General features: G+C 35.5%; 4 protein-coding genes across 4 annotated transcripts; 1 reads left to right on the top strand and 3 right to left on the bottom strand.

The window, feature by feature from the left end:
• Nucleotides 1-41: 41 nt before the first annotated feature.
• LOC18034814 (ATP-dependent zinc metalloprotease FTSH 10, mitochondrial) lies at nt 42-4,548 on the bottom strand. Its single transcript, XM_006424802.2, has 8 exons — nt 4,320-4,548; nt 4,008-4,233; nt 3,256-3,327; nt 2,998-3,131; nt 2,248-2,727; nt 1,282-2,049; nt 875-1,102; nt 42-784 (listed from the first exon to the last, which is right to left on the bottom strand). Exons 1-8 carry the CDS (start codon nt 4,371-4,373, stop codon nt 311-313), a joined length of 2,436 nt encoding a protein of 811 aa, XP_006424865.1. The 5' UTR covers nt 4,374-4,548; the 3' UTR covers nt 42-310.
• Nucleotides 4,549-7,096: 2,548 nt separating this feature from the next.
• LOC18034835 lies at nt 7,097-8,544 on the top strand. The gene has a single exon (XM_006424803.2). The coding sequence runs from the start codon at nt 7,224-7,226 to the stop codon at nt 8,415-8,417; it is 1,194 nt and encodes a 397-aa protein (XP_006424866.1). The 5' UTR covers nt 7,097-7,223; the 3' UTR covers nt 8,418-8,544.
• Nucleotides 8,545-12,424: 3,880 nt separating this feature from the next.
• LOC18035645 (abscisic acid 8'-hydroxylase 2) lies at nt 12,425-17,790 on the bottom strand. The gene is made up of 8 exons (XM_006424804.2): nt 17,402-17,790; nt 17,003-17,321; nt 16,710-16,859; nt 16,349-16,597; nt 16,154-16,243; nt 15,865-16,050; nt 15,336-15,454; nt 12,425-12,815 (listed from the first exon to the last, which is right to left on the bottom strand). Exons 1-8 carry the CDS (start codon nt 17,614-17,616, stop codon nt 12,710-12,712), a joined length of 1,434 nt encoding a protein of 477 aa, XP_006424867.1. The 5' UTR covers nt 17,617-17,790; the 3' UTR covers nt 12,425-12,709.
• A 922-nt stretch (nt 17,791-18,712) lies between these two features.
• On the bottom strand, nt 18,713-20,225 carry LOC112096212. Its single transcript, XM_024179383.1, has 2 exons — nt 19,724-20,225; nt 18,713-19,082 (listed from the first exon to the last, which is right to left on the bottom strand). Exons 1-2 carry the CDS (start codon nt 19,972-19,974, stop codon nt 18,845-18,847), a joined length of 489 nt encoding a protein of 162 aa, XP_024035151.1. The 5' UTR covers nt 19,975-20,225; the 3' UTR covers nt 18,713-18,844.
• Between the last annotated feature and the right edge of the window lie 3,723 nt (nt 20,226-23,948).

The raw sequence follows: 23,948 nt of genomic DNA on the forward strand, positions 1-23,948 counted from the left end.
GGAATGTCGTTAGAAAGAAAATCAGAGGAAGGTGAGATGGATTCACTTTTCAACGTACAACGCTTTCTACAAGGATTCTAGAGCTAGGGCCCAGAAAACTGAACGTCAATAAAACAGCTTAACTCGGGGTCTACAAATTGACAAATAGAGACTTCATCTGTCAGAAAGATCTTAGGGATAAAATTAAATAAAAATTGAACACTATGAATATGATTACAAATTACAGAGTACCCTAATTCCAACGGGCGGGGAAAAAAAAAGAAAAAATCATCTCAAGTATGAATTACAAACATTTAACCTACATGGTTTCTCATGCCGGAGCAACCTGAGGCTCGAGTGGTGAAGAACCATCATCCACGGTTCCAGTCTCTGGGGGCGCTGAGCTCTTCTCTTCCTCTTCGAAACCTTGCTTGAATCTGTCATAATTTGTGAGCTCACTGGATTTGAATGGCCGTTCACCCAGAACTCGAAGCAGATCATCTTGGTGAAGAACTTCCTTTTCAAGCAATAACTCGGCAATCTGAGCTACATGCTCTTTGTGTTCCTCAATAAGTTGGACTGTGCGTACATATGCCTTGCCTACCCATTCTCGAACCTCGGCATCTATGATTGCCCCAGTCTTGCTACTGTATGGCTTACTCATTTCGAATGTGTCTTCTCTTTGTGGGAAAGACAAGAGACCAACCTTTTCGCTAAAACCATACACGGCAACTTGGGCATAGGTCATCTTTGTTACCTTCTCCAAGTCATTTTGAGCTCCAGTAGATATCTTCCCCAACAAAACCTGAATTTCAAGAGGAAGGAAAGGCATATGTAAGAAAAGATACTATTCATACCATCAAAGGGCTAAGGAGCAAAGAAAGTCCATAGCTACCTGCTCAGCTGCTCGACCGCCAAGGGTCATACACGTCATATCAAAAAGCTGCTCCTTTGTCAGAAGAAGGTTCTCGTTAGGGACATACTGGGCAAATCCAAGTGCAGCTGTACCTCGAGGAACAATTGTCACTTTTAACAAGGGTTCTGCATGTTCCAGAAACCATCCAGCAACAGCATGGCCGGATTCATGGTAAGCAACTGTCCGGCGCTCCAACTTGCTTATAACCTATCAAAAACATGAACATAAGTAACTTCTCACATTAATTACTAGGAAAAGAAGAAAAAGTTGGGGATAGTTAAAAACACAGAGGTCAAAAAAGTTTAAAAAGCTATATCGTATTGAAGAAAACTTTTCAGCATCACCAACATATAATTTAATGCCAGAAAAAAAAAACTAAGGGTTACCTTATTCTTCTTCTCCAGACCACCAATGACCCTATCTATAGCTGCCTCAAAATGTTCCATTGTGACTTGTGAATTTTCACCCCTTGCAGCAATCAAAGCAGCTTCATTGCAAACATTTGCAATGTCTGCTCCAGCAAATCCAGGAGTGAGTGCTGCAAGCCTCTGAGAATAATAAGATGGTTCGTGATCAAGTTTGATCTTTTTCAAATAAACTTGGAATATCTGGTCACGACCTTTAATGTCAGGTTTATCAATTGTAATTTGGCGATCAAATCGACCAGGCCTCAATAGAGCTTTGTCTAAAATATCAGGCCTATTAGTGCCAGCAATCACAACTACTCCGGCAGTAGTTCCGAAGCCATCCATTTCCACCAGTAATTGATTAAGAGTGCTTTCACGCTCATCATTGGCACCTGAAAAGCCTCCGCGCCCTCGTGCTCGACCGATTGCATCAATCTCATCAATGAAAATTATACTAGGAGCACACTGCCTTGCTTCCTGAAACAAGTTTCTCACCCTAGAAGGCCCAACACCAACAAACATCTCCATGAAATCTGAACCAGATATAGACAGGAAAGGCACACCAGACTCCCCGGCAGTCGCTTTTGCAAGAAGGGTTTTTCCTGTGCCAGGAGGGCCTACCAAGAGAGCACCTTTTGGAATTTTCGCTCCAAGATCCTCATACTTCCTGGGGTTTTTCAGGAAGTGCACAAACTCCATGATTTCTTGCTTTGCCTCATCACATCCGGCAACATCCCTGAAATAGACCTGGCATAGCCCAATTTATAAGTATAAAAGAGTTGAATATGCACCTTGACAAGTTTTCCTGCCTAAAAGGACAGTTTTATAATTAGTGGAAACAAAGTAAGAAAAAATTCTGTCAATTGTTCAAGACAGCGAAACAAAGGGCGCTATCATTAACAGGGGAAAGAGACTAATCACTGTTTGGGGAATGAGAAGTCTAACCTTATTCTTGGCATTTTTGTCTACTTTAGTCACATGGGCTTTTCCTATGTTAAAAATTCCACGGGCACCCTTCCCACCACCGCCGCCAACACCCAATCCACCTTGCATTCTCCGACCCATGTACATGAGGGTTCCCAAAAGCAACAGTGTTGGTGCAAACCTCATCAGTTCATTGTACCAAACCATTTCTGAGACATAAGTGACAGGAACAAAATCGTGAGGATCAATCCCTAGTGTTTCTTGTGCTTCCTCCAACTTCTCCTCAAAAGCTTCAACACTGCCAATATTGAAGTAGTATTTATATTGACCCCCATGTCCTTTCGAAGGGGTACCGCTAACAGGACCATGGAAATCATCCTCAATTGTTTGATTGTGTGGTGAGCTTCTTACAAACACCTTTGCAACTGATTTATTAGAAACAACTATATGGTCCACTAAGCCTGGTTCCAGAAGCTTGTTTTTGAACTCTTGAAAACTAATCTGTAAAGAACAAAAATTAGATCAAATAATCAGGAAGTCCTAGAAGAAATAATCATCAAATGCATATCAGGAATAACGTGAACTTAGAAAAAAAAAAAGAAAACGAGAAGCAATCTGATAGTCACTGATTAGCTTAATATATTGCACAAACAAATTAGAGAAAGGCCTCTTATCCTGCTTTTAGTAGTTCCAAACATGATGTTACCATATTTCATTATTTGAATTTGTCAACTTAAAATTTCCATGAAGTATACACATGGAAGTACTTACTTGTTGCTGCTCACGAGGACTCAAAGAAAAAGAAGAAAGAAACAGTGCAATCACTAGTAGAGGGGTGATTAAATTTTGAAACTGCTTCATGAAAGTATCCTGAAAATTCCCATGATCATCTGTATTTGAATCTTCTGAAATTGGAAATAATAAGTAAGATTTCAGGTCTTAAATGCTTTGATCACTAAAAACATATGCACAAATGACAAAAAGGGGATAGAGAGCGAATACAAAAGACTAAAAAGTGATTATAGCCACCTTTAGACTCGGATTTCTGCTCATCCTCTTTTGGTATTTCCTTCTTCTCTTTGGGGTAGAAATTCTCAAAATCTGTAAATAAAGAGAAAACCCACAAGACAGAAAGTTTAGAAACCATACCACATGAACAAAATGTACAGAAACTGACCAATCTTCTTTCACGTTTACAGGTTATGATTTTGCTTCTGAACGTAATAGTTGCTTCACTACAGATCTAAAAACCTCTTGCAAAGGGTATGAAAAGTACTTTTCTTTCTCAAACACTAAAGCCAATAGATTTAGCTTTTAATTTAAACTGTCAGTTAACTCCTCTAGAACGAATTCAGTAACTACATAGCTCTTGCTTCAAAATTTATTTAAACTTACAGGTTACCCCAGCATCCCATAATGACCTATTTGTTTACCTTAAATAATCACTTTCACTCGATCCCAATCAAAACTCCTCACACTTTGCTTAAAATGCAACTTCCTTGCCTCCAAAAACAAAAAGATCTGGTTCAAAGTAAAACGACTACCAAATCACTAACCAACAAAATTAAAAGACAACCAAATCACTAACCCAAAAAAATTTTAACACCACAATACCAATATCAACTAATGCACTTTTCCCACTTATAAAACACAAATATACTAACATTTCATTACCAAAATCTATCAAATAACTTCCACTACGCTAGTTATACATTGCCTAGCCATTAAAACAATCCATTTTGACCGGAAAAATAAATAAATAAATAAAATAAAATCCTTACTTTTCTTATTCTTGGGTGATTCACTGGAGAAAAATCTGTAAATCCCAGGGTTTGCAAGAACATGATTCAAATCCCATAAATTCGACTCGTTTTTAGCTCCTATTGCAGCTAAATATCCTCTCAAAACCCCTAATCTTCCGTCCACTAATCCATCCGTGACACGTGGCAGCCGCGGAATCCCTCCGCCAACAATCGCCGATCTCACTCCGCCGCCGTACAACAAACTCTATCAACTCAAAAACAAACACAGGATCAAAACCCAAAAAAAAAAGAACAAAATTAAATAAAAATTAGAAGAAAAAAATGGCTTACATTAGAACGAGAAGATGATCGCGTGAGGCAACGCCCGAGCTTAGAAAAGATCATAATTTATATCCTGGAAAACAAAATGAAAGTAATTCTGGAAAACCGATTTGGTGACAGAGGTTTTGTATTTTTTGTTGTTGTTGACGAGGAACAAGGTTGTGTTTGGACGCGACGAACCGTTGTGCTGTGTTTTTATGATGCTGTATTAACTTGCCAAACAAGATAATATTAGCCGTGTTTTAAGACTTACTTTAAAATACAAAAAAAATATATATATATATATATATAGTAATTTTTAAAAACATCTTCCGAGATTTGGGCTTGTTGCAAGTAGATGGCGAGAATCTATTTATTTATAAAAAACCTCCTACCATCAGTTAAGTTTAACATTGACCGTTAGTTAATTGTGCAAAGACAATATTACCCTTAACAACAGTTTGTAGACGGACATAACTAAAAAAAAAAACTAAAATTGTTGGTTATTTTACCCTCTTTAAATTATTAATATTTCTTTAAAGTTCCTACAAGAAAGATAAAATTAAAAACTTGAAAAATCCTCTTTAAATTATTGATATTTCTATAAAGTTCCTACAAGAAAAATAAAATTAAAAACTTAAAAAATTATTTTTAAATTATTGATATTTCATTAAAGTTTCTTCAAAAAAGATAAAATTAAAATTTTGAAAATAAAATAGTCATAATCTTTACCTATGATATTGTAAATCTTTAGAATTGACAAGAATAAAATTGTCAAAAAATAGGGTTTGTGCTTTTCGCGCCAACAATTTTAATTTTTTTTTAGTTATGTCAGTCTACAAACTGTTGTTAAAGGCAATATTGTCTTTGCACAGTCAACTAACGGCCAATGTTAAAATTAACTGACGGTAGAAAATTTTTTATAAATAAATAAATTCTTACCATTTACTTGCAACAAGTTCAAACCTCAGGGGAGATTTTTAAAAATTACCCTATATATATATATGGATAATTGACAGCCAGGAAAGATATTTATAGTGCTTTGGCAGTTTGGCTCCCTCCAACGCTGGTTCTAAACTATAATGTGCGAACAGAATATACACACGTACCTATTTCTATAAATTTTGATTAAGAGTAGATGTTTTTGACACTCCTCTAAAGGACTAGATGATCAATTTTAATTTATGTGTTAGCATTAAGATAAGAGTATTTTAAGCAATAGAATTTAATAGAAATGGCATAAAGATTTTTTAGAAGTCTTAAAAGCTCCCCTTTCAAGATTTTCTATAAGACGTGTGAGTTGAGGAAATATTCAATGAAGTTAGTTTGATTCCGAATCATTATAGTATTTTGTTGTATTTTTACAATTCTAAAATCATTTTTTTAAGATTCAAATCAGACTAAAAAAAATAGATTTTGAACTACTACAATATTAGGAAAGCAACCCAATTTTTGGTAAATTGTGTGTTGTTATAATTAAGATTTAAATAAACTTATAAAAATGCAGTAATTATCATTTTGTTCAAATATTAAAATTGTAGTAAGAACTTTAAAAAGCTTATTTTAGAAGCTATTTATAAAAAATAATTCCCTACTATGTTTTTAAAAACAACTATAAAAATAGATTATAAAATAAGCAGTTTTTTTTAAAAAAAAAAAAACTATCAACGCTATTTTTTTTTTCAAAAACACAATTTTTATTACAACTAATGAAACAAGTTATTTACAACATTTCAACTACAATATCAAATGAAGTTTGTTTTTTTTTTCAAAGAAAATTAAGCAAAAAACAATTTGCTAAATAAATCAACACTAAATCCCCTACATTTCATGCTAGGCTCATGAAATCTTAGGAAACTTATAAATAGTCCTCAAACTTCGTTTCCATTATCAAGTCACATGAATTAAGATATGTCTTCCTTATAACTATTTTATGCTACAACAGTTACAAAATTTTCATTATTCTTTCAAAATTTACTTTACAAGAACACAAGATCTTAAATATAACCAGAAAACAAAAAAAAATTGAAAAATAAATCAAAATTTGTTATCTGGAGCGAAAAATCTACCACCAGCGAATAGAGATGGCAAAACCTCGGGCCGGGTCCGGGTATTGCCATGACCGGACCCTGCCCGGATGCAACCGGTCCGGGTCCGGGTCCGGACCGGGTTTTAATCTGGGTACCTGGATTTTATATTTTTTAATATTTTATGTGTATATATTTTTTATTTTTTGGTAATTTTATAAGTTTTAAATTTATTTCAATAAAATTTGACATGAAAATATAAATTTTAAGTGTTTAAAACTTTATATATGTATAATAAATAAGTCAAATAAAATATAAAATATTTAAAATAATATATATTTTATAATTTTTTTAATAAAATTCGGGTTCCGGATTTATCAAGTGATGCCTAAGACCGATCCGACTTCATACCCGGGCCAAATATTACCCGACCTACAACACCCGAATCCAGACCGGACGGGTATTTTTACCACCTCTACCAGCAAACGGTGGCATTTGGTAGACGCATGTTTTTTTCGGTACGGACTTATTCAATTTTGGGGCCCCATAAAGAATGCACACGTCCACTGGGACCAAGTATTCTCGTAGGCTCATGATGGGAACGGGCCCGATTCTCATTTATGTAAGTGTACTTAAGAGACACCTGAACGCAATCATTCTATCATCATTATTGGGCTACACCAAATGCGGCTTTGAAGGCACGTAGCCCAAACACTGACTTAGGCCCATTATCTACTAAACAAATGAGTAGCGCCGATCATTAACTGAAACGATCACATCTTCGGACCTGAGCGAGCTATCAGCTTTCTTTCGCCGCTGCTTTTTTTTTTTTTTTTTTTTCTCTCGAATGATATTAAGAATTTCATAATACTTCCCATTGAAAGTTCTTTCTTGCTTCACTTACAACATGGAAGCCACCACATCAGTTATTATCCACTCGAGAACCATTCCATTTGGTTTCACGTTCACAAACAGTCCAAAAATCTCTTTCAGGCATTTCAACAAACGCTTACAATTACAAAACCAGCTACCAAATCACCGCTTTCACTCCCGGCTAAGCCCTAACCTTATCAAAACTCAACCAAGTTTAATTTTTTCCCTGAAAAGATCAAGAACCCGTTTCTTATCTCCCGTCAAATGCTCTCTTTCCGACTCCGCAAGCCCCGATTCTTCCCAAAAGACATGGCTAGAGCCCTTCAAAAACCTAAGTGTTGATAAAATTAAGACAGCCGTTTTAAAGTTAACCCCTTTTGATATTATCAAGTGGTCTTCTATCTTATCCATTGCAATTGCAGCCACTAAATGGACTGTGAATTTAGTTTTAAACCCATTTTTTTGGATGTATTTTAGCTGGACTTGGTTGTTTTGGCCTTGGTATGTGGCTATAGCCCTTGGTGTGTACGGCTTATACTGTTTCAGAAAGCAGTCACTTGGCGAAGCAAGCATATTTGAGCAACTTGCTATTGTTACTTCATTGTTTACTTGGCTAACATTGGTGCCACCAGCCGTTTTCAATGGCTACCTTGAAGGTTGGCCTTTTGTGTTCTTTTTCGTGTACCATTACTTCTTTTTCTTCAATGTTAGTGTAAGAAAACGGTTGTATGGTGATTATTATGCACGTGAGCACGATCCCAGGTGGGATATAAATACTCCCACATGGTGTCGCATTTTGTTTACTATTGGTGTCATGGCTGGCCATTGGCTTGTGGCATTTGAAGGGCCAGAATTGCATAGGATTCCTGGTGGATGGAACAATGCAGGGATGTGGATTTTGATAGTGTTGACATTGCTAATGCAATATAACTCAACATTGTATCTCGCAAAGTATTCGGAGAAGGTGGTGGTGCCAACCGCAGTTGTGCAGTTTGGACCGTATAGGTGGGTGAGGCATCCGATATATGCTTCGACAATGCTACTGTTTGTGACTTACTGTATTGCACTCCGAGCACCTTTGAGCTTGCTATTTCTTGTAGCGGTTTGTTTGGTGTATTATGAGCAGAAGGCAAAATTAGAGGAGGCTTTGATGGTAGAGACTTTTGGAGAAAGATACTTGGAGTATGCGAGTAAAGTTAGGCACAAGTTCATCCCCTTTGTTTACTAGTGGCTCACAGGTATGCACTAATTATTTATGAATTGTAATGGATGTATAAACTCAAGTATTTGAGCATCAAAATGTGGATGGAAATGCTAGATTATATTAAACAGAGCTGCACCTCTCTTTTCTGATATCACACGTCTATTTCTTGGTTGTTTTCAAAGCCATTTATATATGCCTAGTTGATAGATTTTTATGTTCTTCATTTTTTCTTTATATGGTTGAGGCTTCAGTATATTAGCTGTGCAATTGTGGCACTTTGCTTTTGTGGTGTCCTTGGCTGCAGGCATGTGGGTTTGTAAAATGCCAGCAGTATGGATCTGATTATCCACCCTAGACTAATTCAAGGTTTTCATATGCCATGGGTGTTGGTCAACATGATTTCATTTTCCTTTACAGAATTATGCACAAATTATTCTCCATTTGGTGGTTTAACAACAACAGTGACGCATAGGCATACCAGAGGTAACAATAATATCAAATTTATTGTGTCATGGCTGCTTTCTGGAGCTAGACCATATTAATTTGTTCAAGATCTAGAAAATACAACAGTCATGCATATGATATGATATAGGTATTTTATTATATTCCCAGAATTTATATTTCTTTTCTGGTGTTTTTTTTATCCATGCATAACACACGCACTTGCGAAACCTGGTAGAAAGCCCCATTTAAAAGACGTAAATGCAGATACCGTCAAGTAATAATTTTATTCACAGTCTCTTATTATTCTGGAATGTGTGCAAACATGCCTGTGCTAAGGGCTGTAATCATTTTACTGCTTCGTTGCATTTCTTAACTTTATAATTGCATTGAGAAATGAATAATTGAAGAAATCAACCAACCCACTGAATTGATTGCATCTAGAAATTTTGCTGAGAGATGGATTTCTGAGATGTGATAGTGCTTGAAAATAAGTTAAATATCAAGATCGGGAAGCTTAATTTATTACGCTTCTCATTGCACTTTTTCCATATTGATATTTATTAGTTTCAAGAAGTGAGCGAGCTTCTTCTTCATAGTTTTTTGCGAATGGTAGCATGAACAAACTAATCTCCACTTGAGTTTGGACATTTTCATTTGGTTGCCTAAAAAAAACGACATGCGGGTCAATTAACTTTGCTTCTATCCACCTTCTTCATGCTTAACCTGCCTTGCCCTTTCTCAGAAATTATTGACCTACCTTTTTTTTTTTTTTTTAACTCTCATTGCATATGGATCATTGTTCTTGGATATGAACCTGCAGTTAAGTCTATTCCTTTGACTGAGCAGTAGTACCTCCCTTCGCTTTTCATAGATATAGTATCAACAATGTTTTGGTAGGCGGAGGCTTCATCCCTTCCATTATTCTCAAAGCCATATTGGCATAAGAAAGATGTGTGACTTCATATCATTGGTCAGCATAAACCTGAGCCATACTATTGTAGCATAAAGCTGCTTACCATGCAATCCCATCTGTGATCAGAATGGGCCCAACATTCCAATGACTGATAAGCTTTGCTGACTAACACAGCGGCTGTCTAAATTTTAGAAAGATAAAAAGACCAGTAGAATGTAGAAGCCACCTCGCATTCACTCTATGGCCAACTGGTGTACGCCACATATTGCGCTCTCACTCACCCAAATTTGATGTCCTTGTAAAAGGATCACTTCAAAATAATCAGAGGTTCTTCCTTTTGAGAGCATTTGAGCCATCACTTTATCAAATGTCCTTTGCTGTATATTTGTTTTTTTTTTGGGACTAGTAGACAAGAGTTATTGGTCCTATTTTGGCTTCTCAGTTCTATCAAGTCCTCCAAATAGAGATCTGTTGGCTTCTTTCTTCTTGCTTTCTTGCTTTTTTTTTATGTCATTTGTGTGTGCGTGAGAGTTTAGTCATCGTTAGACTAAACTTAAGCTGTTTGGCTCTTTATAGATAGAGAGCAGACCAAAACATTACGTTATGTCTGCTTGACCTGTGAGAGGGCTTTATAGAATTATTTATTGATTTTTTTATCATTCTACCACCATTTTCTTTTTATGAGGCATGAGCGAAATAATCAGAGGTTCTTTCTTCTGAGAGTGTTTTAGCCATCACTTTATCGTATGTCCTTTACTATATATTTGTTTTTTCAGACTAGTAGACCAGAGTTATTGGTCCTATTTTGGCTTCCCACTTCTATCAAGTTCTCCAAGTAGAGATGTGTTGGTTTCTTTCTTCTTACTTTCTTGCATTTTTTATGTCATTTATGTGGGCGTGAGAAATACAAGTTACCATGACCAATGCTTCTTGTGTGTTGCACTTGGTCTTGAGATTTTGAATTCCCTCCATATCTGATGAATTTAAAGATTCATCTCCATTTAATTCGTGATTCTACAGTAAAGCAATCTATTTAACTATATTTATACTTTGGCTTAACGTTTCTGTGTTTGGCATGAGAAATGGGCCTCATTGGGGCATGTTATCCTTGTGAAAAGTGTTTTCATTAGCTACAGTGGACATGCTTTCAGTGTGTTTAATATTGTGCCAAAACATCATGAATTTAGAAAATAGGTGTTTGCAATGTTAAGAAGATGTTATTGATCTTCTGTGGACATGCTTGTCAAAGTTGTGGACTTTTCTGTGCTGACTGAAATTAGGACGAGGGAAGCTTCCTGTGTATGCTTACATTTTCGCATAAGTAGTTCCATTGTAGGAACAAAAGTCTGCATGTTAGCCGTATACATGAAGTTACATTCTGTATAAGAAGATTTGTCAATACTGGTGGGGGCATTTTTGTAATGGGGGGTGTATTGAGATGATCCATGTGAGAAAGAGCTCGACCTAAAAATTGGGGCTTCAGGGTTATGTCTTCCGAGTTGTGTTCAAGATTCCTTTATTATGTTTTGGATAAGGGCATAGGGGACCTCCCTTTTAGTTCTCGGGACTCGGTGCACTTCATGTGTTAGATTTTGCGGTGGACACTTTTCTGAAAATTGAAAACCAGAAGAATCATTATCTATGTGATATTTGACTATAGAAATGCTCTTTCGCTATCCTCGTCTTTGGTGAAATATCGGTATATATTGAACAGTGAACACTCCAAATGATTCGATCAAAGTTTAGAGACGTTAACAATTTATTTGTCTGGGAGATTACTTAAGAAGAAAAGTGACTAGCAAGCTCCTCTAGAATCACAAGCAGAATTGTCGAAGTGGATGATTTCAAGTAGTAGGGGCCACTTCAAGGAAATAATGCATAAGACAATTCGTTGTCTAATGATCTTCCACAACTTCACAAATTGCAATAATTGTTTCCGACATCATGGTATCCCACACTGTGCAAATCCAGGCATGAAACGATTATAACTTCTTATTGTGGTCGAGTTACTTTCGGATATGACAAAATTTGAAGCTGTGGTTCTTCCATGAACCGCAAGTCAAGTGATTGATGTGAAGTGAAGATCCCAAATGACTGTTAGAATCATTTTCATTGCTGTAGAAAACGGGTATATCTTCTTCCTGATCACGGAAGCAAGAGGTGAAATCCTGATAAGAAACAATTGGACCATGTTTTTAACCATTTGTGTTTTAACTTGTTTTTGAAAAGTATTTAGTAAACATCTAAAGTCACAGCGGTACTCTGCAATGCACCTATGCTGAAATGCTCAGGGCACTCTGTTTATTTCACAGCAACTGTGGATGAGAAGTCACGGCCCCTCAATCTCAAATAGGCCCACGCATATCCACGGAGGCAACAAAATTGTGCTGAGGCGCAGCCTTACGTGGGTTTCTAGTGTGCACTACTCGGTCCTGCCGTCTTGTTGCATAAAAAATGCCTGGTGATAAGCTAAAGGCCCAAAATGATATCATCTCAGCTCTTTGTAGACCATAAAAGAGGATGGAAAAATCTAGGGAATATGATAGTTACTTCACCAACATCGAAATCCACACACATTTGATCCTCAAAATACACGAACTTTTAACTTTTTTTCAAAAACACAAATGCAAAGTAACCCTTTTTTTTTTCCGGATTTGCTTTTTTGCAAACAACTTTTAGTTTTAGATATACATTACAAAAACCCACAACAATGGACCACGTTGGTGCACTCGTTGACACCTATGCGTGTCCTGTCACCTTCACATTTGACAAAAAACTAAGAAAAAGATTTGCTAAACTTTAATCGAAATGCAAAGGATTCTGATTCCCAGCGCAACAACGAAGGGGAAAAAAGGAAAGCAAAGAGAAACACACGGATGGATAACTTGCTTTGGGCCCGGTTGAACTAGATTTTCGTCATCGTCAAGAATCCATTTGCTGAAGCGCTTTCGATCGATGATCAATCTGCTTTTCTGGTCCTACGGCTTACCCTTACGGGCAAACCCTGTTTGGGTACCGGGAAAGGCACGTATTGAATCCCATCATCATTCCCTACAACTTGCCACCTGCAGCCAATCACAAGAAAGTTACAAAATGAAATAAGATCTTCAATAATTCTACATTATATACGGACCAAAATAGAAAGAAAACAACCAAAGTTAGTTAGTGTGAGTGGTTCGGCATTCTCACTCCTTAAGAGATGTCAGGAGTTCAAGCCCGACTCTCGTATGGAGTCACCACTTTGGCCAGCACTTTACTCCTTACAGGCCGACCCGGTGTGAGCAGAGATTAGTCCGGGTTGTGGTACAGGCTTAAATGTGTCTCCCACAGTTGGGGCCCACTCAGGACCACCTCGTGGTTCAGACAAAAAAAAAAAAAAAAAAGAAAGAAAACAAGTTTGATTGAAACATTTTTGGAGTTTCAAACTTCCTCATCGTTGAGTATTATCTACTTTCTTTATGTGGTTATCATTAAATTCAAATTGATTTAACCCATATGAAATTAATAATCTTAGCACGTATAGCCAAATACGATTAATAAAAGGATCGATAGTTTTGACTATAACAATTAATGTAACATAAAATATAAGAATAAAATGTCATGTTATTATTGGGTCATGTTATGTTAACTTACAGCAACCTTGTTATTACCCAAAACCAAAAAGTTGCAATATGTGAAAACAATTGAGTTATCATAGTTGATAATTTATGAGTATGCGATATATTACATTATATGTAACATAGTCTAATCCATTATTCTTAGAAATTTGAAAAAAGAGAATATACAACACTTACATCTTTCTTATTCTTATCTTTACCATTTAGGTGGTGAATAAAGCGAAAATAGAAAAAAAAAAAAAACAACACTTTTCAAATATCCCTACTCATCAGTCTAATACATATGTGGTATGCTTATTAAAAGGTATCAAGGTATGTGCGTTTTTACATGTCAATTAAAAAAAAAAAAAATTGGGGACCTAAATGATAAAAGTGAGAATCAGTACTGCCTAAGTGTTATTTTCCCTTTGAAAAGAAAAAATGAAAATCTAGGTGCAAAACATGCAGAGCAAAGATGTGGTGTGAGTAAACACTGCTGAGTCAGAAAATCTATATTTCCTAAATGTCCTATAGCCGTTTGATGGAGATTGTACAGCTGGAAAACGGGGTCGTCTACTAGTGATGGTGTGATTTGATAGCATCAAAGGGTCAAGAGTTAGGTACCCATTTGGTTCATGTTTATTTGATGGAGATTAGAGATCCGAGGAAGGAGAAGCTATGATTGGTTCAAACAAATGATAAAGACGACAGTGGAATTGGAGCACAAGCGCTCTCAAGCCATAGACGTATCAATATCTATGCCTAAACGGACAAGGATTGATGTGTCCACAGATTAATTAAAAGGGAATTTTTTTTTTTTTTTTGAGGATTTTGAAAATGTTTTCAATAGCTTCAAAAACACTATATTTTATGCCAAGTGCCTTATAAACACAATATAAGCCATTCATGCATACTGGCTAGTGTACATATGTAAAAGAGAATAATTTTAGTAGAAGATAGGTATCGAGGGTTTGTACTTTGTAATTGTATACAGGTCTGAGAAATACAAAAATACATTTGCCTAACATGCCAATGTCATGCATGCAAACCACGTGTAAAGTTAAGGAAAGCACCAAGTTTTGCCTTATATGCAAGTAAATCCCTAACATTACACAAATCATCACATAGACCCTCTTTTCGTTTTTCTTTTCTTTTTTCGTTTATTATGACACACTAAACATATCCAAAATCTACACAGTGATAAAAAATCAATTTACAAAAACAATGTAACCTAAATTGAAAAATAGTCTATATGTTCATTCTTGAAATGTTAGGAGTCGATCTATACATTAAGACAAATTTTAAGGTTTAGGTGTTATATTTTTCTTAAAATTTATTTGAAAATAATTTGCTAATAGAGCTTGATCTAGTGCCCACCATCGCATATATTATGGTGCGTGACGGCATGCATGACGAGTTCTCACTAGGGGAACTCTGCTGTGGGACCAGCAACCCCCATGAAAGCTCATTACATGCTATGTCGAGCATCATGTGCATCATAACATGCGCAATGGTGCAGTACTAGATCAAATTCCATATGCTAATATTTTTGCCGACTATATTTGTTCACTCCGCCCAATACTTGTGGAAGAAGAACCCTATGCTGCAATGCATTTGAGACTAAGGACCACCACTTCCACAGCCTAAGGAACACTGCTAGGACCACAATGAATAATTGAACTATCCCTGTTACTCTTCTGCTTTAGGGTAAAATTGCGCTAGCTTTTTAATACTGTTGTCGTTTTCTTTTCCATCCTTTTTCTTTAATTTTGCAACAAAATTATCATAATTAAACCTAATCAAATCATTTAATGATTAACTATTCGGAGTTTGTCCCGAATTCCTGTTAAAGATGGGCTTGCGTTAACCCTAAAACCATAATGCAATTGAGATTATCATATTATGATTGTTCAGACCTCAGATACATGCATCCAAGTTAAAAAATAAATTAATTATGTAAGATTCTGAAATTTTGAGAAAGAGAGGGACCTGTAAGTGGTGGTGAGATGATGAATGAAAATATGCATTTCAAGTTTGGCCAGCTCACTGCCTGGACAAGAGTGCACTCCATTTCCAAATGGCATGTATGTATTTGGTCTCGGTGGCGCCTGCATCATCACACACACAAACACAAATTATTTTTTTTTCATAATTAATATATACAAATTTCTCAGCAAAATTAAAATGTTTTAGATACTTCCAAACAAGTTTAATTATATACTCGCTACAGCACAGTACTGTTACTAGCATACAAAATCAGCTCACATGACTCTGATACATTCAAATCTTTCATTTACTGTTCATTCACTCGGTCGTGGATGAAGATTCATATAACCCCAAATGAAAACGACAGCACCCACAGATAATCTAACCATTGGTAACCTTATATTTCACTGTACCCATGACCCACTAACATAAATGAATTAATACATATATAGAAAGTTGAACTTTCTTAATGTGTATTTGTGTTGATTCGTCCGTATTTTAATTTGTATTCTAGTGCAAAGGATGAGCTTACCTCGAATCTTGAAGGGTCAAATTTTTCTGGTTGAGGGAAGAAATCAGCACAGTGATGAATGCTTCTGAAGAGAGGAAGCACTTTCCAACCTCTAGGGATTATATAGCCTTCAAATTCTACATCTTGTACAGCTTCTCTAAAAGTGAATGAGAGTATGCTTGCTGTTCTTAGAGTCTCTTGAATCACCTGGGAAAAAAAATATATTATTTTACTTTAATTATAAGGAGTGTATTTTAATTAAAGGATCATTTTATTAAATTTTGGTCAAATATTGATAATATATACGTACCCTTGTAGTCAGAGGCATGTGCCTTGTATCATCCCACGTCAGCCCTCTATTTTCTTCAATTTTTTGACGTAAAATACCTTCTTGTTCCCTCTGCGCAAAAATGATTGGCCATGAATATTTTATATACCAATGTGGTTCTTAAAAAGAAAGAAAGAAAATCTGAAAACTGTTGAAAAATAGAAATGTTAATGTTACCGTGACAGCGTCCAGCAGATCCTGATTATCATGCAAATACTTAAGAACCCATGTTAAAACACTTGCAGTTGTATCATGAGCAGCAAAGATGACACCAATTATATTATCAGCAATTTGAGAATCACTGAGTTGATTAAGCTTATGATCTTTTGCTGCCAATAAAACTCCCAACAATCCACCAATTTGCTTCCCACTTTCTCTTCTCTTTTGAATCAACCTCCTCAAAGTCTCATTCAGCTGCTCTCTTGCCTTTTAAGAGACAGACATACATATTAATTAATTCTTTATTATAAGTTTTTTAATTAATTAAAACGGTAATGTGATGAAGCTTAAAAGATTTAATTATTAGCTAGCAAGTTACCTTAATTGCTTTGTGATACGGAGTTCCTGGAAGATCTAAGGGCATAGAATTGTAGCCTTTCTCTATGCATTGATACAGATTCTTGATTCCTTCCATTTCCAAGTCATGTTGGTACCCAAAAGCCGAAATCATTGCAACATCAAAAGCATACTAGAAGAAAACAGAAACAAAACTTTCAAAATTAGATTCCTTAAATATTATTATTAGTATTGTAATTATGTGTGCCGACTCATGCGGTACTAAAAGATAAACACAGTTTAACAAAAGGATTCGATAGCTGGTTATAACAACACCTTCTTCATTTCTTGTAAAGTGTTGATGGTTGCATTTTTCCATGTAGGCAGAAATTTCAAAACAATTTGCTCAATTTCTGAAACCGACCCTCGTATTGCAGAGGGCAAAAACGAAGCTTGAACCAACTTCTTGAGTCTCGAATGATATGCACCTTGGTGAAAGAACAAAGCCTCGGGGCCTATCATTTTTTCTTTGCTTGGTGGATATGTTGGCTTGAACAAGTGTGCTTTTGACACTAGCACAATCTTTGCTGCTTCGGGGCTTGAAATCATCACACATGGACACCCCAATATGTGCGTCTTAAATATATCCCCATACCTACAAGTAAGTAACAAACCATTAATATACATCGACCAAAGAATCAACCGTATGATGGGAATCTAGAGATGCCCATGTACCGTTTTTGTCTATTGGAGAAGAAGGAATTCGGGTTTTGGGTGTAAAGCTTGAGTGTTTCTCCAATATAAGGCCACCCCATTGAGCCGGGAGGGAAGCGTTTATCCTTGGGCTGGCGCCACTGGAGCAAGACAAGAAGCAGTAGCAGCAACAAAGAAGAAAACGATAGAAGGAAAGTCGGTAGTGGTGGTGGTGGTGAAAATGAAATTAGATGCATGGTAAAAGTTGGGATTGAAAGAGAGAGGTGGCAGAGGCTAACTTGAACAGCTATAGCTAGCGAGTCTTGAAATTGTACTTGAGTGAGGTGGGGGATTATGTGGCGAGGTGGTGGGGTTTATATAGGCCGGAGCAGCGGCATATTTGTGACAGACGTCGCCACATTTCTTGGAACACCTTGCTTACCCTTTTTTTTTTAAAAAAAAAAATTTATTTGTTTTTTTTGCGCGACCCCCTCACACTCTCTCTCTTTCTTTTTACCCAACTACTACTAAAATTAGAAGAGAATTCTAATGAGAGGGTTTCCACTCTCGGTGCCGACCAATAAAATTATGTTATGTATGGTTGGAAAAAAATAATAATAATTTATCGCAATTTTATTTTGTCATACTCTTGGGATAAGGAAGGTTTTTCTCGTATATATTATTTTGAAACATTTTTATTGATGAGTGTGTGTTGATTTATATTCCTTTTCGAAACGTTTTATTGATATGTGTACATATATATAGTTTACATACATTTTCGACTTATTTTATTGATGTGTATGTGTATTGGTTTATATTCCTTTTCAATACGTTTTATTGATGCGTATATACTCGTAGTGTGAACCTTAACCCTTTTAATCTTTTATACTGCTGAAGAGTTAATATTGCGCACAAAAATAATTAGAAAATAACCATAATTTACAATGTGACTTAAACTTTCAAATCATATTGCTAATAAATGTGAATGTTAGACCATTAAAAGAATGTGGTGTTGACTTCATTTACCTAAGCCGCTCCATTAATTCAAAGTAGGAACTTAAAAGTCACAATCACAAAAGATTCAACTTCATCATTAATAACTAGCCTACATTTTCTTTTTTTCTAAATTTTTTAATTTTTTAAAATAATTTGAACCTTGCTTGAATATGATACTGACACGTGTCTTATATCAGTATACGAACCAAAAAGAAAAAAAGAAAATCCGTGCAATAATTATAATTTATTCTTATATAATAAATAAACATATATAATAAACGTATGATCTTACTAATTTATACTAGACAGACACAATTTACGTTTTTCATATACCAAATATATTGGTGAGATTATGCTCTTGACTAGAGATTGGCACCGAAATTCATTAGTAAAATGAAATGAGACCGGTGTAACATGTTACCTATGACACTAGCAAAGTCAAGTGAGAATGTGAGATCACGCTCCTTATAGAAGCGTGAGTACGAAAATTTACTGCCGTGCAGATGACAAAAGCTCCCCGAATCTACTTAGGGACACCGTTGGCCCAGCGGAGCGAAAGCCGGCCATAGCCCAGCCCAACACAGCCACCATTCCCCACCCCCCAACGTGAGGCGCTAGGTAATCACAGCAGTCAGCCAACGGGACTTGGGCCTTCACACGTGTCAAAATCCTAACTGTGTACGTGCAACTGTATCGCCTGAAACTCACTGAATCTGAAACACCTCCTCTTTTTTAAGAAGAAAAAAAAAATTAATTAAACGGTGGGTTCTCGTTTTCTGTATTGGTTAGTATATCATCATCAACTTTAATTTTGCTATTTTAGGCAAATTACTCACCGTCTCCGTTTCGTGGAGCCAGCAGCGTCGACTTTCTTACAATACGCACACAGAAACAGGACTCACGTCTTTAACCAGTTTATAGAAAAACTTTTAAATTAAAATTTTAATGGACCCCTCTTTGCCTGACTCACAGGTCTAAATTTTATGGCAAAGTTTAATATTATGTAAGCACTGTCATTGACACATATCACACAGTAACACTAACATGGATGATGATTGTCAATGATTTTGTCACATACAGATGATTGTGATATCACTTCCCCTAGTGCCTTATGGTGTGACAATTGTGTCACATGAATCTTTTATCCATTAACCAAAAATGAAAAGAAGTAAGATTTGGGGAATAGGAAATAGAGATCGATATAATCACCGTGTCAGTACAGAATTGGTGCTCTAGTTTTATTATTTATACTTTTTGGAAATGCAAACTTATTTCACCTGATCTTCGTGATTATACAGTAAATTTTAAAATTTTCTCCATTTTTTCGGATCACGAACATGCGTTACAAGAATAAGAATGAAAGTTCACCTGAAAGAATAACACGTGGCATGAGTGTTGAGCCTGCAATGCAAAATTGCAACGCCAAAGGGGAAAACGCGTGTGGCACCTGTGCACACGTGTGGAGAGCCAGGCTCAAAAGACCCCAACTGATTCACGTGGTTTGCACCTGACGCGTTGGTCTTCCGTTCAGCTTTCTTCAGAACAAACGAGCGCTGCCAGATGACTTCCTCCTCGGCCTCCACCGGTCGGCCTTGGCTGCCAGCTAGTGTACGTGTCATTCACATGGCACGTGCGAACACCACCTCCCGTACGAATATTCTGGTCCGCAACGATGTTCGTCTCATGAAATACGCGTACGAAGAGTGTGAGTGTAAAACATTCCAGCATTAAGCGTGTTTGAACGAAAACGATACTACAGCAGGTGATCTCGGCACACGGTTAATGAGATAACGCCACGTGTGCGAGCATTTCTCAAGCCCAGTAATACTCGCACATGAACTCACTAATATGCACACGGCAAGATTGACTTAGAAATGGGCGAGAATTTAATGGAGGGCGCCGCAGGAAAATCCCAGCACGATTTCAATCTGGATGGACTTTCCAGTGGCCACCTGCATACGTGGACCGCTGTGATCGCCCCCACGTAGCACCTCTCCCTTCAGAACACCGCCAGCTTTCGATGATAAACAGTATCATGTGTGAGATTTCGGTTGGTCGGTATTTTTCTTTTGGGAAAAGTGTTGGCCTTTAATTGTAATCTAGTTGTCAAGACACACGTGGCAATCAATCCACGGTGATAGTGATTGGGGCATTTTTAAAAAAATTTTAATTTTTTTCTCTCTCTCTCTCTCTCTCTCGCTAGGGCCCGTTGCCCTTACGGCCTTATCCTAATCCTCCCTCTCCCCGACTACAGGAGATTGATTTTGGATGTACTTGTGATCATCTTTGGAATTGTGAAGCACTTAAAGTTCAACCCATGAAGTTAATTGTATCACATTGTTAGATTGCGACGTGCCGCATGCGATCAAGATTTTGTAGCATAAAGCCATAAACTCTGGACATTACTACAGTTAAAAATTGTTGGTTTTTTTTTTTTAAATTTTAATACAAATTAAACAAAAGAAGAACAAAATTACTAGATATTTGCTTTTGAAAAAATGTTGGATATTTCATCGACAGGGATAAATAATATTCGGATCCTCATTGTCCTTACCCGCACAAAGAAGGATACAAATTTGTTACTCACCCTCATCATTCTAACGACGATCAATATTACTCCGCGTCTGATCTGATCAATGTATAATTGTTTGAACAGGATCTATTTGATAAAATGTGAGAACTGTTGGATGCTTATAAGAAAATGACAGGCGGCAAAATTTCTTGATTGCCATGTGGCAAAACGGGACTGAAGAGTAGCCGTCAGATCTTTTATATTATAACTTGACTCTCTTGTATAATGAGGGTTAGTTGTCTCTCCACATTAGAGTATAATCAATCTCCCTCCAATATTAATTATGAGTGTAACATTCGGATTGTGCTGTAATAGGATTACTCAAGAGAATCTTGATTGATTTCTGATTGGAAATATCAATAAAATTCTGATTATAATATATTAGTGTATAAAAAAAAAAACACACACACACATTTTTGTTTTGTGTGGCATCGGCCATGGTAAACCCGGGCATTGTCATTTTATTGGAGCAACTCAATTTATTTATTAACTTATAAAATTTGTACACGTTTGTGTTTGTCAATTTAATCTGCCATGTTTGACTTTAAATGAGATTTAATGTTTCTTGTACATTTTGTCCTTGATTCGTGTAGTATAATGAAGAAATCGCCCTCGTTACAACGTTTTTAGTTAGTTCTTTGTTTCCCAACTAATAACATTGCAAAGACTTTGCTTAAGTGGAGGTTTTGTGGCATAATCATTTAGGAGTTGAGATGATTGACAAGTGCAATTTTTTTCCCCTTTTGAAAGGAGATTTTAATTTGACAGGTGTTGAATAACAAGAACATTTGGAACATATTCTAATGACATACACATGAATTAATTTTTTTTAAAGAAAAAGAAAAGATACGTTATTTGGCTTGTATGTAAAAGATATATTTTAAAAAATTTAACAAATCTTGTGGAAATCCTTCTTTAATCCTCAATCGATTTGACATGCTTACTGACAATGAATGCGGTGATGTTACAAAGTTTCTTATTCAAGTATCTAGAATATTAATTGAGATTTTGCTTGGAGTAATAACCATATTTTGTCTAAAAGGGATCTAATCCTCTTCTTTATTGAAGGTTTATGGGGAAAACTAAATTATATATCAGGAGGTTCCAAGCTGAGAAAAGTGTTGTGGTATTGATTCTAATGAGGTGCTTCCAAAACCAAAAATAGCAACTCCACATTTTGCATTTTTGTGATGGTACATGATTCTTGCCTTCACTTTTCTTCATTCAGGCACCAGTACCATCAATTTGAGAAAAAGCTTGAATGGAAAGAAAACCAGTGGTTTGGTTTGTGTGGGCTTACAAGTTGGGCCGTTAATTTTTGCAGCTTACAACTGCCGGAACTGCAATGGCTAGAGAGGAGTAGGTCTTTTGACACCCCTCAAAAGTTTCATATAACCCCCTTTATTAGAAATTACATAAATATCCAAAGATAAATTTGAATGAAAATTCAATTAAACACTTCAATAAAATTTTATTTCAACAAAATTTTTACACCCACCCCATTTTATAATTTATATTTATGTTATAAATTTTTTAATTGAACGAATAATTTTTTTGAGAAAATTATGAGAGTTTAGAGTTTCAAAGACAAAAATATATAATACTAAGATCTTAGAATTTACATGCAATTTATAAATAAAACTTTTTAAAAAAATTTTGGAGTGAAATTCTATGGAATAGTGATTAATTTGAATACACTGATTTGCATTTTATGATTTTAATTCACAGTATTTTAAGAAATAAAATTGAAAGGGGGTGCTAATAGAATTTGGAGGAGTGCTAAAAGCTGGCACGAGAAATGTTTGAACCAAATTAGCCTAAAATTGTTAGTAGGCCCAATTGTTGTTGATCTTCTCGAAACGTTGCAATTTCTTGTAATTCTCCAATATTTACCAAATATTGGCACTTGTTTTATTGGAAACAATCGTCGGTAAAAAAAAAAAAAGGTAAAAAAAAAAAAAAGCGCTTCTTACATTTTCACATCTGTGAAAAGGGTTTGAGTCTGATGTATATTAAGTTCGTTTTTATTTTTTCAATATTTGAAAATAGATTTAACTATGAACAAATATCAATTCTCTAAATAGATTTAGGTGTTGTTTGTCTTTTAGCCTAGAGTCTGAATTTAACTTTTTTGCAAACATTAACTTATGTTTAGTTGTTTGTTTTCTTAACTTATCACTTATTGTCAGATAATTTTATCTGAACAAAAAAAAAAGAAAAAAAATTACTTTTATTTGAAGTCTGAAATCTAAATAGAAAAATTTAGTTTCAAATCTCAATAATACTCTTAACAATTCATGTTCTTTTCTATATTATATATAAATCTAACATTTTTGTATTATCCTTGAAGTTATTTTTTAAATTGCTTCAATTTTTTATGCACATGGTAACTTTAAGTAAAGCAAAATATGGGACAAAACAAATAAGATTATGGGAAATTTGTAACCTACCCCCAAATAAATTGACGTTTTGCACCGCGTCCCTAACAAATTTGACTTGTTGCACTGCGCACCCAAAAAAATTGACATTTTTGCACCACGCCCCCAATTCCGTTATTTTCTCAGTTAAGTTTAACGGCTCCGTTTAACTTTTGATTGAATGACAAAAATGCCCCTCTATGTAAAAAAAACAAAATTTTTAGCTCATTTAATTTTTTAAGGTTTTTTTTTCAATTGTAATAAAAAAAACAATTCTTCTTACATGTTCATTGTCACCACTATTATTTTTTCTTTAATTTTTTAAAGATTTTTTTTTCAATTTTAATAAAAAAAATTCTTGTTACATGTACATTTGTCACCACTATTATTTTCCTTTAATTTTTTTAAAGATCTTTATTTCAATTGCAATAAAAAAAATTTCTTGTTACACGTACATTGTCGCCACTATTATTTTTTCTTTAATTTTTTAAAGATTTTTATTTCAATTTTAATAAAAAAAATTCTTGTTATATGTACATTTATCACCACTATTATTTTCCTTTAATGTTTTAAAGATTTTTATTTTAATTGTAATAAAAAAATT

Source organism: Citrus clementina, unplaced genomic scaffold, assembly GCF_000493195.1.
Source record: "Citrus clementina cultivar Clemenules unplaced genomic scaffold, Citrus_clementina_v1.0 scaffold_8, whole genome shotgun sequence".
NCBI classification, from domain to species: Eukaryota; Viridiplantae; Streptophyta; class Magnoliopsida; order Sapindales; family Rutaceae; genus Citrus; species Citrus x clementina.

What these genes read in the sequence shown, in the direction of transcription:
- LOC18034814 (XM_006424802.2), bottom strand. Translation starts at nt 4,373, where the DNA reads ATGATCTTTTCTAAGCTCGGGCGTTGCCTCACGCGATCATCTTCTCGT. An exon ending in GATCATCTTCTCGTTCTAAT is followed by an intron (nt 4,234 to 4,319) that starts GTAAGCCATTTT and finishes TTGAGTTGATAG; the next exon opens with AGTTTGTTGTACGGCGGCGG. An exon ending in GTCCTCGTGAGCAGCAACAA is followed by an intron (nt 2,728 to 2,997) that starts GTAAGTACTTCC and finishes TGTTCTTTACAG; the next exon opens with ATTAGTTTTCAAGAGTTCAA.
- LOC18035645 (XM_006424804.2), bottom strand. Translation starts at nt 17,616, where the DNA reads ATGCATCTAATTTCATTTTCACCACCACCACCACTACCGACTTTCCTT. An exon ending in TTCTCCAATAGACAAAAACG is followed by an intron (nt 17,322 to 17,401) that starts GTACATGGGCAT and finishes ACTTACTTGTAG; the next exon opens with GTATGGGGATATATTTAAGA. An exon ending in CATCTCACCACCACTTACAG is followed by an intron (nt 12,816 to 15,335) that starts GTCCCTCTCTTT and finishes GATTGGCTGCAG; the next exon opens with GTGGCAAGTTGTAGGGAATG.
- LOC112096212 (XM_024179383.1), bottom strand. Translation starts at nt 19,974, where the DNA reads ATGACACGTACACTAGCTGGCAGCCAAGGCCGACCGGTGGAGGCCGAG. An exon ending in GCCACGTGTTATTCTTTCAG is followed by an intron (nt 19,083 to 19,723) that starts GTGAACTTTCAT and finishes TTCTTAAAAAAG; the next exon opens with AGGAGGTGTTTCAGATTCAG.
- LOC18034835 (XM_006424803.2), top strand. Translation starts at nt 7,224, where the DNA reads ATGGAAGCCACCACATCAGTTATTATCCACTCGAGAACCATTCCATTT.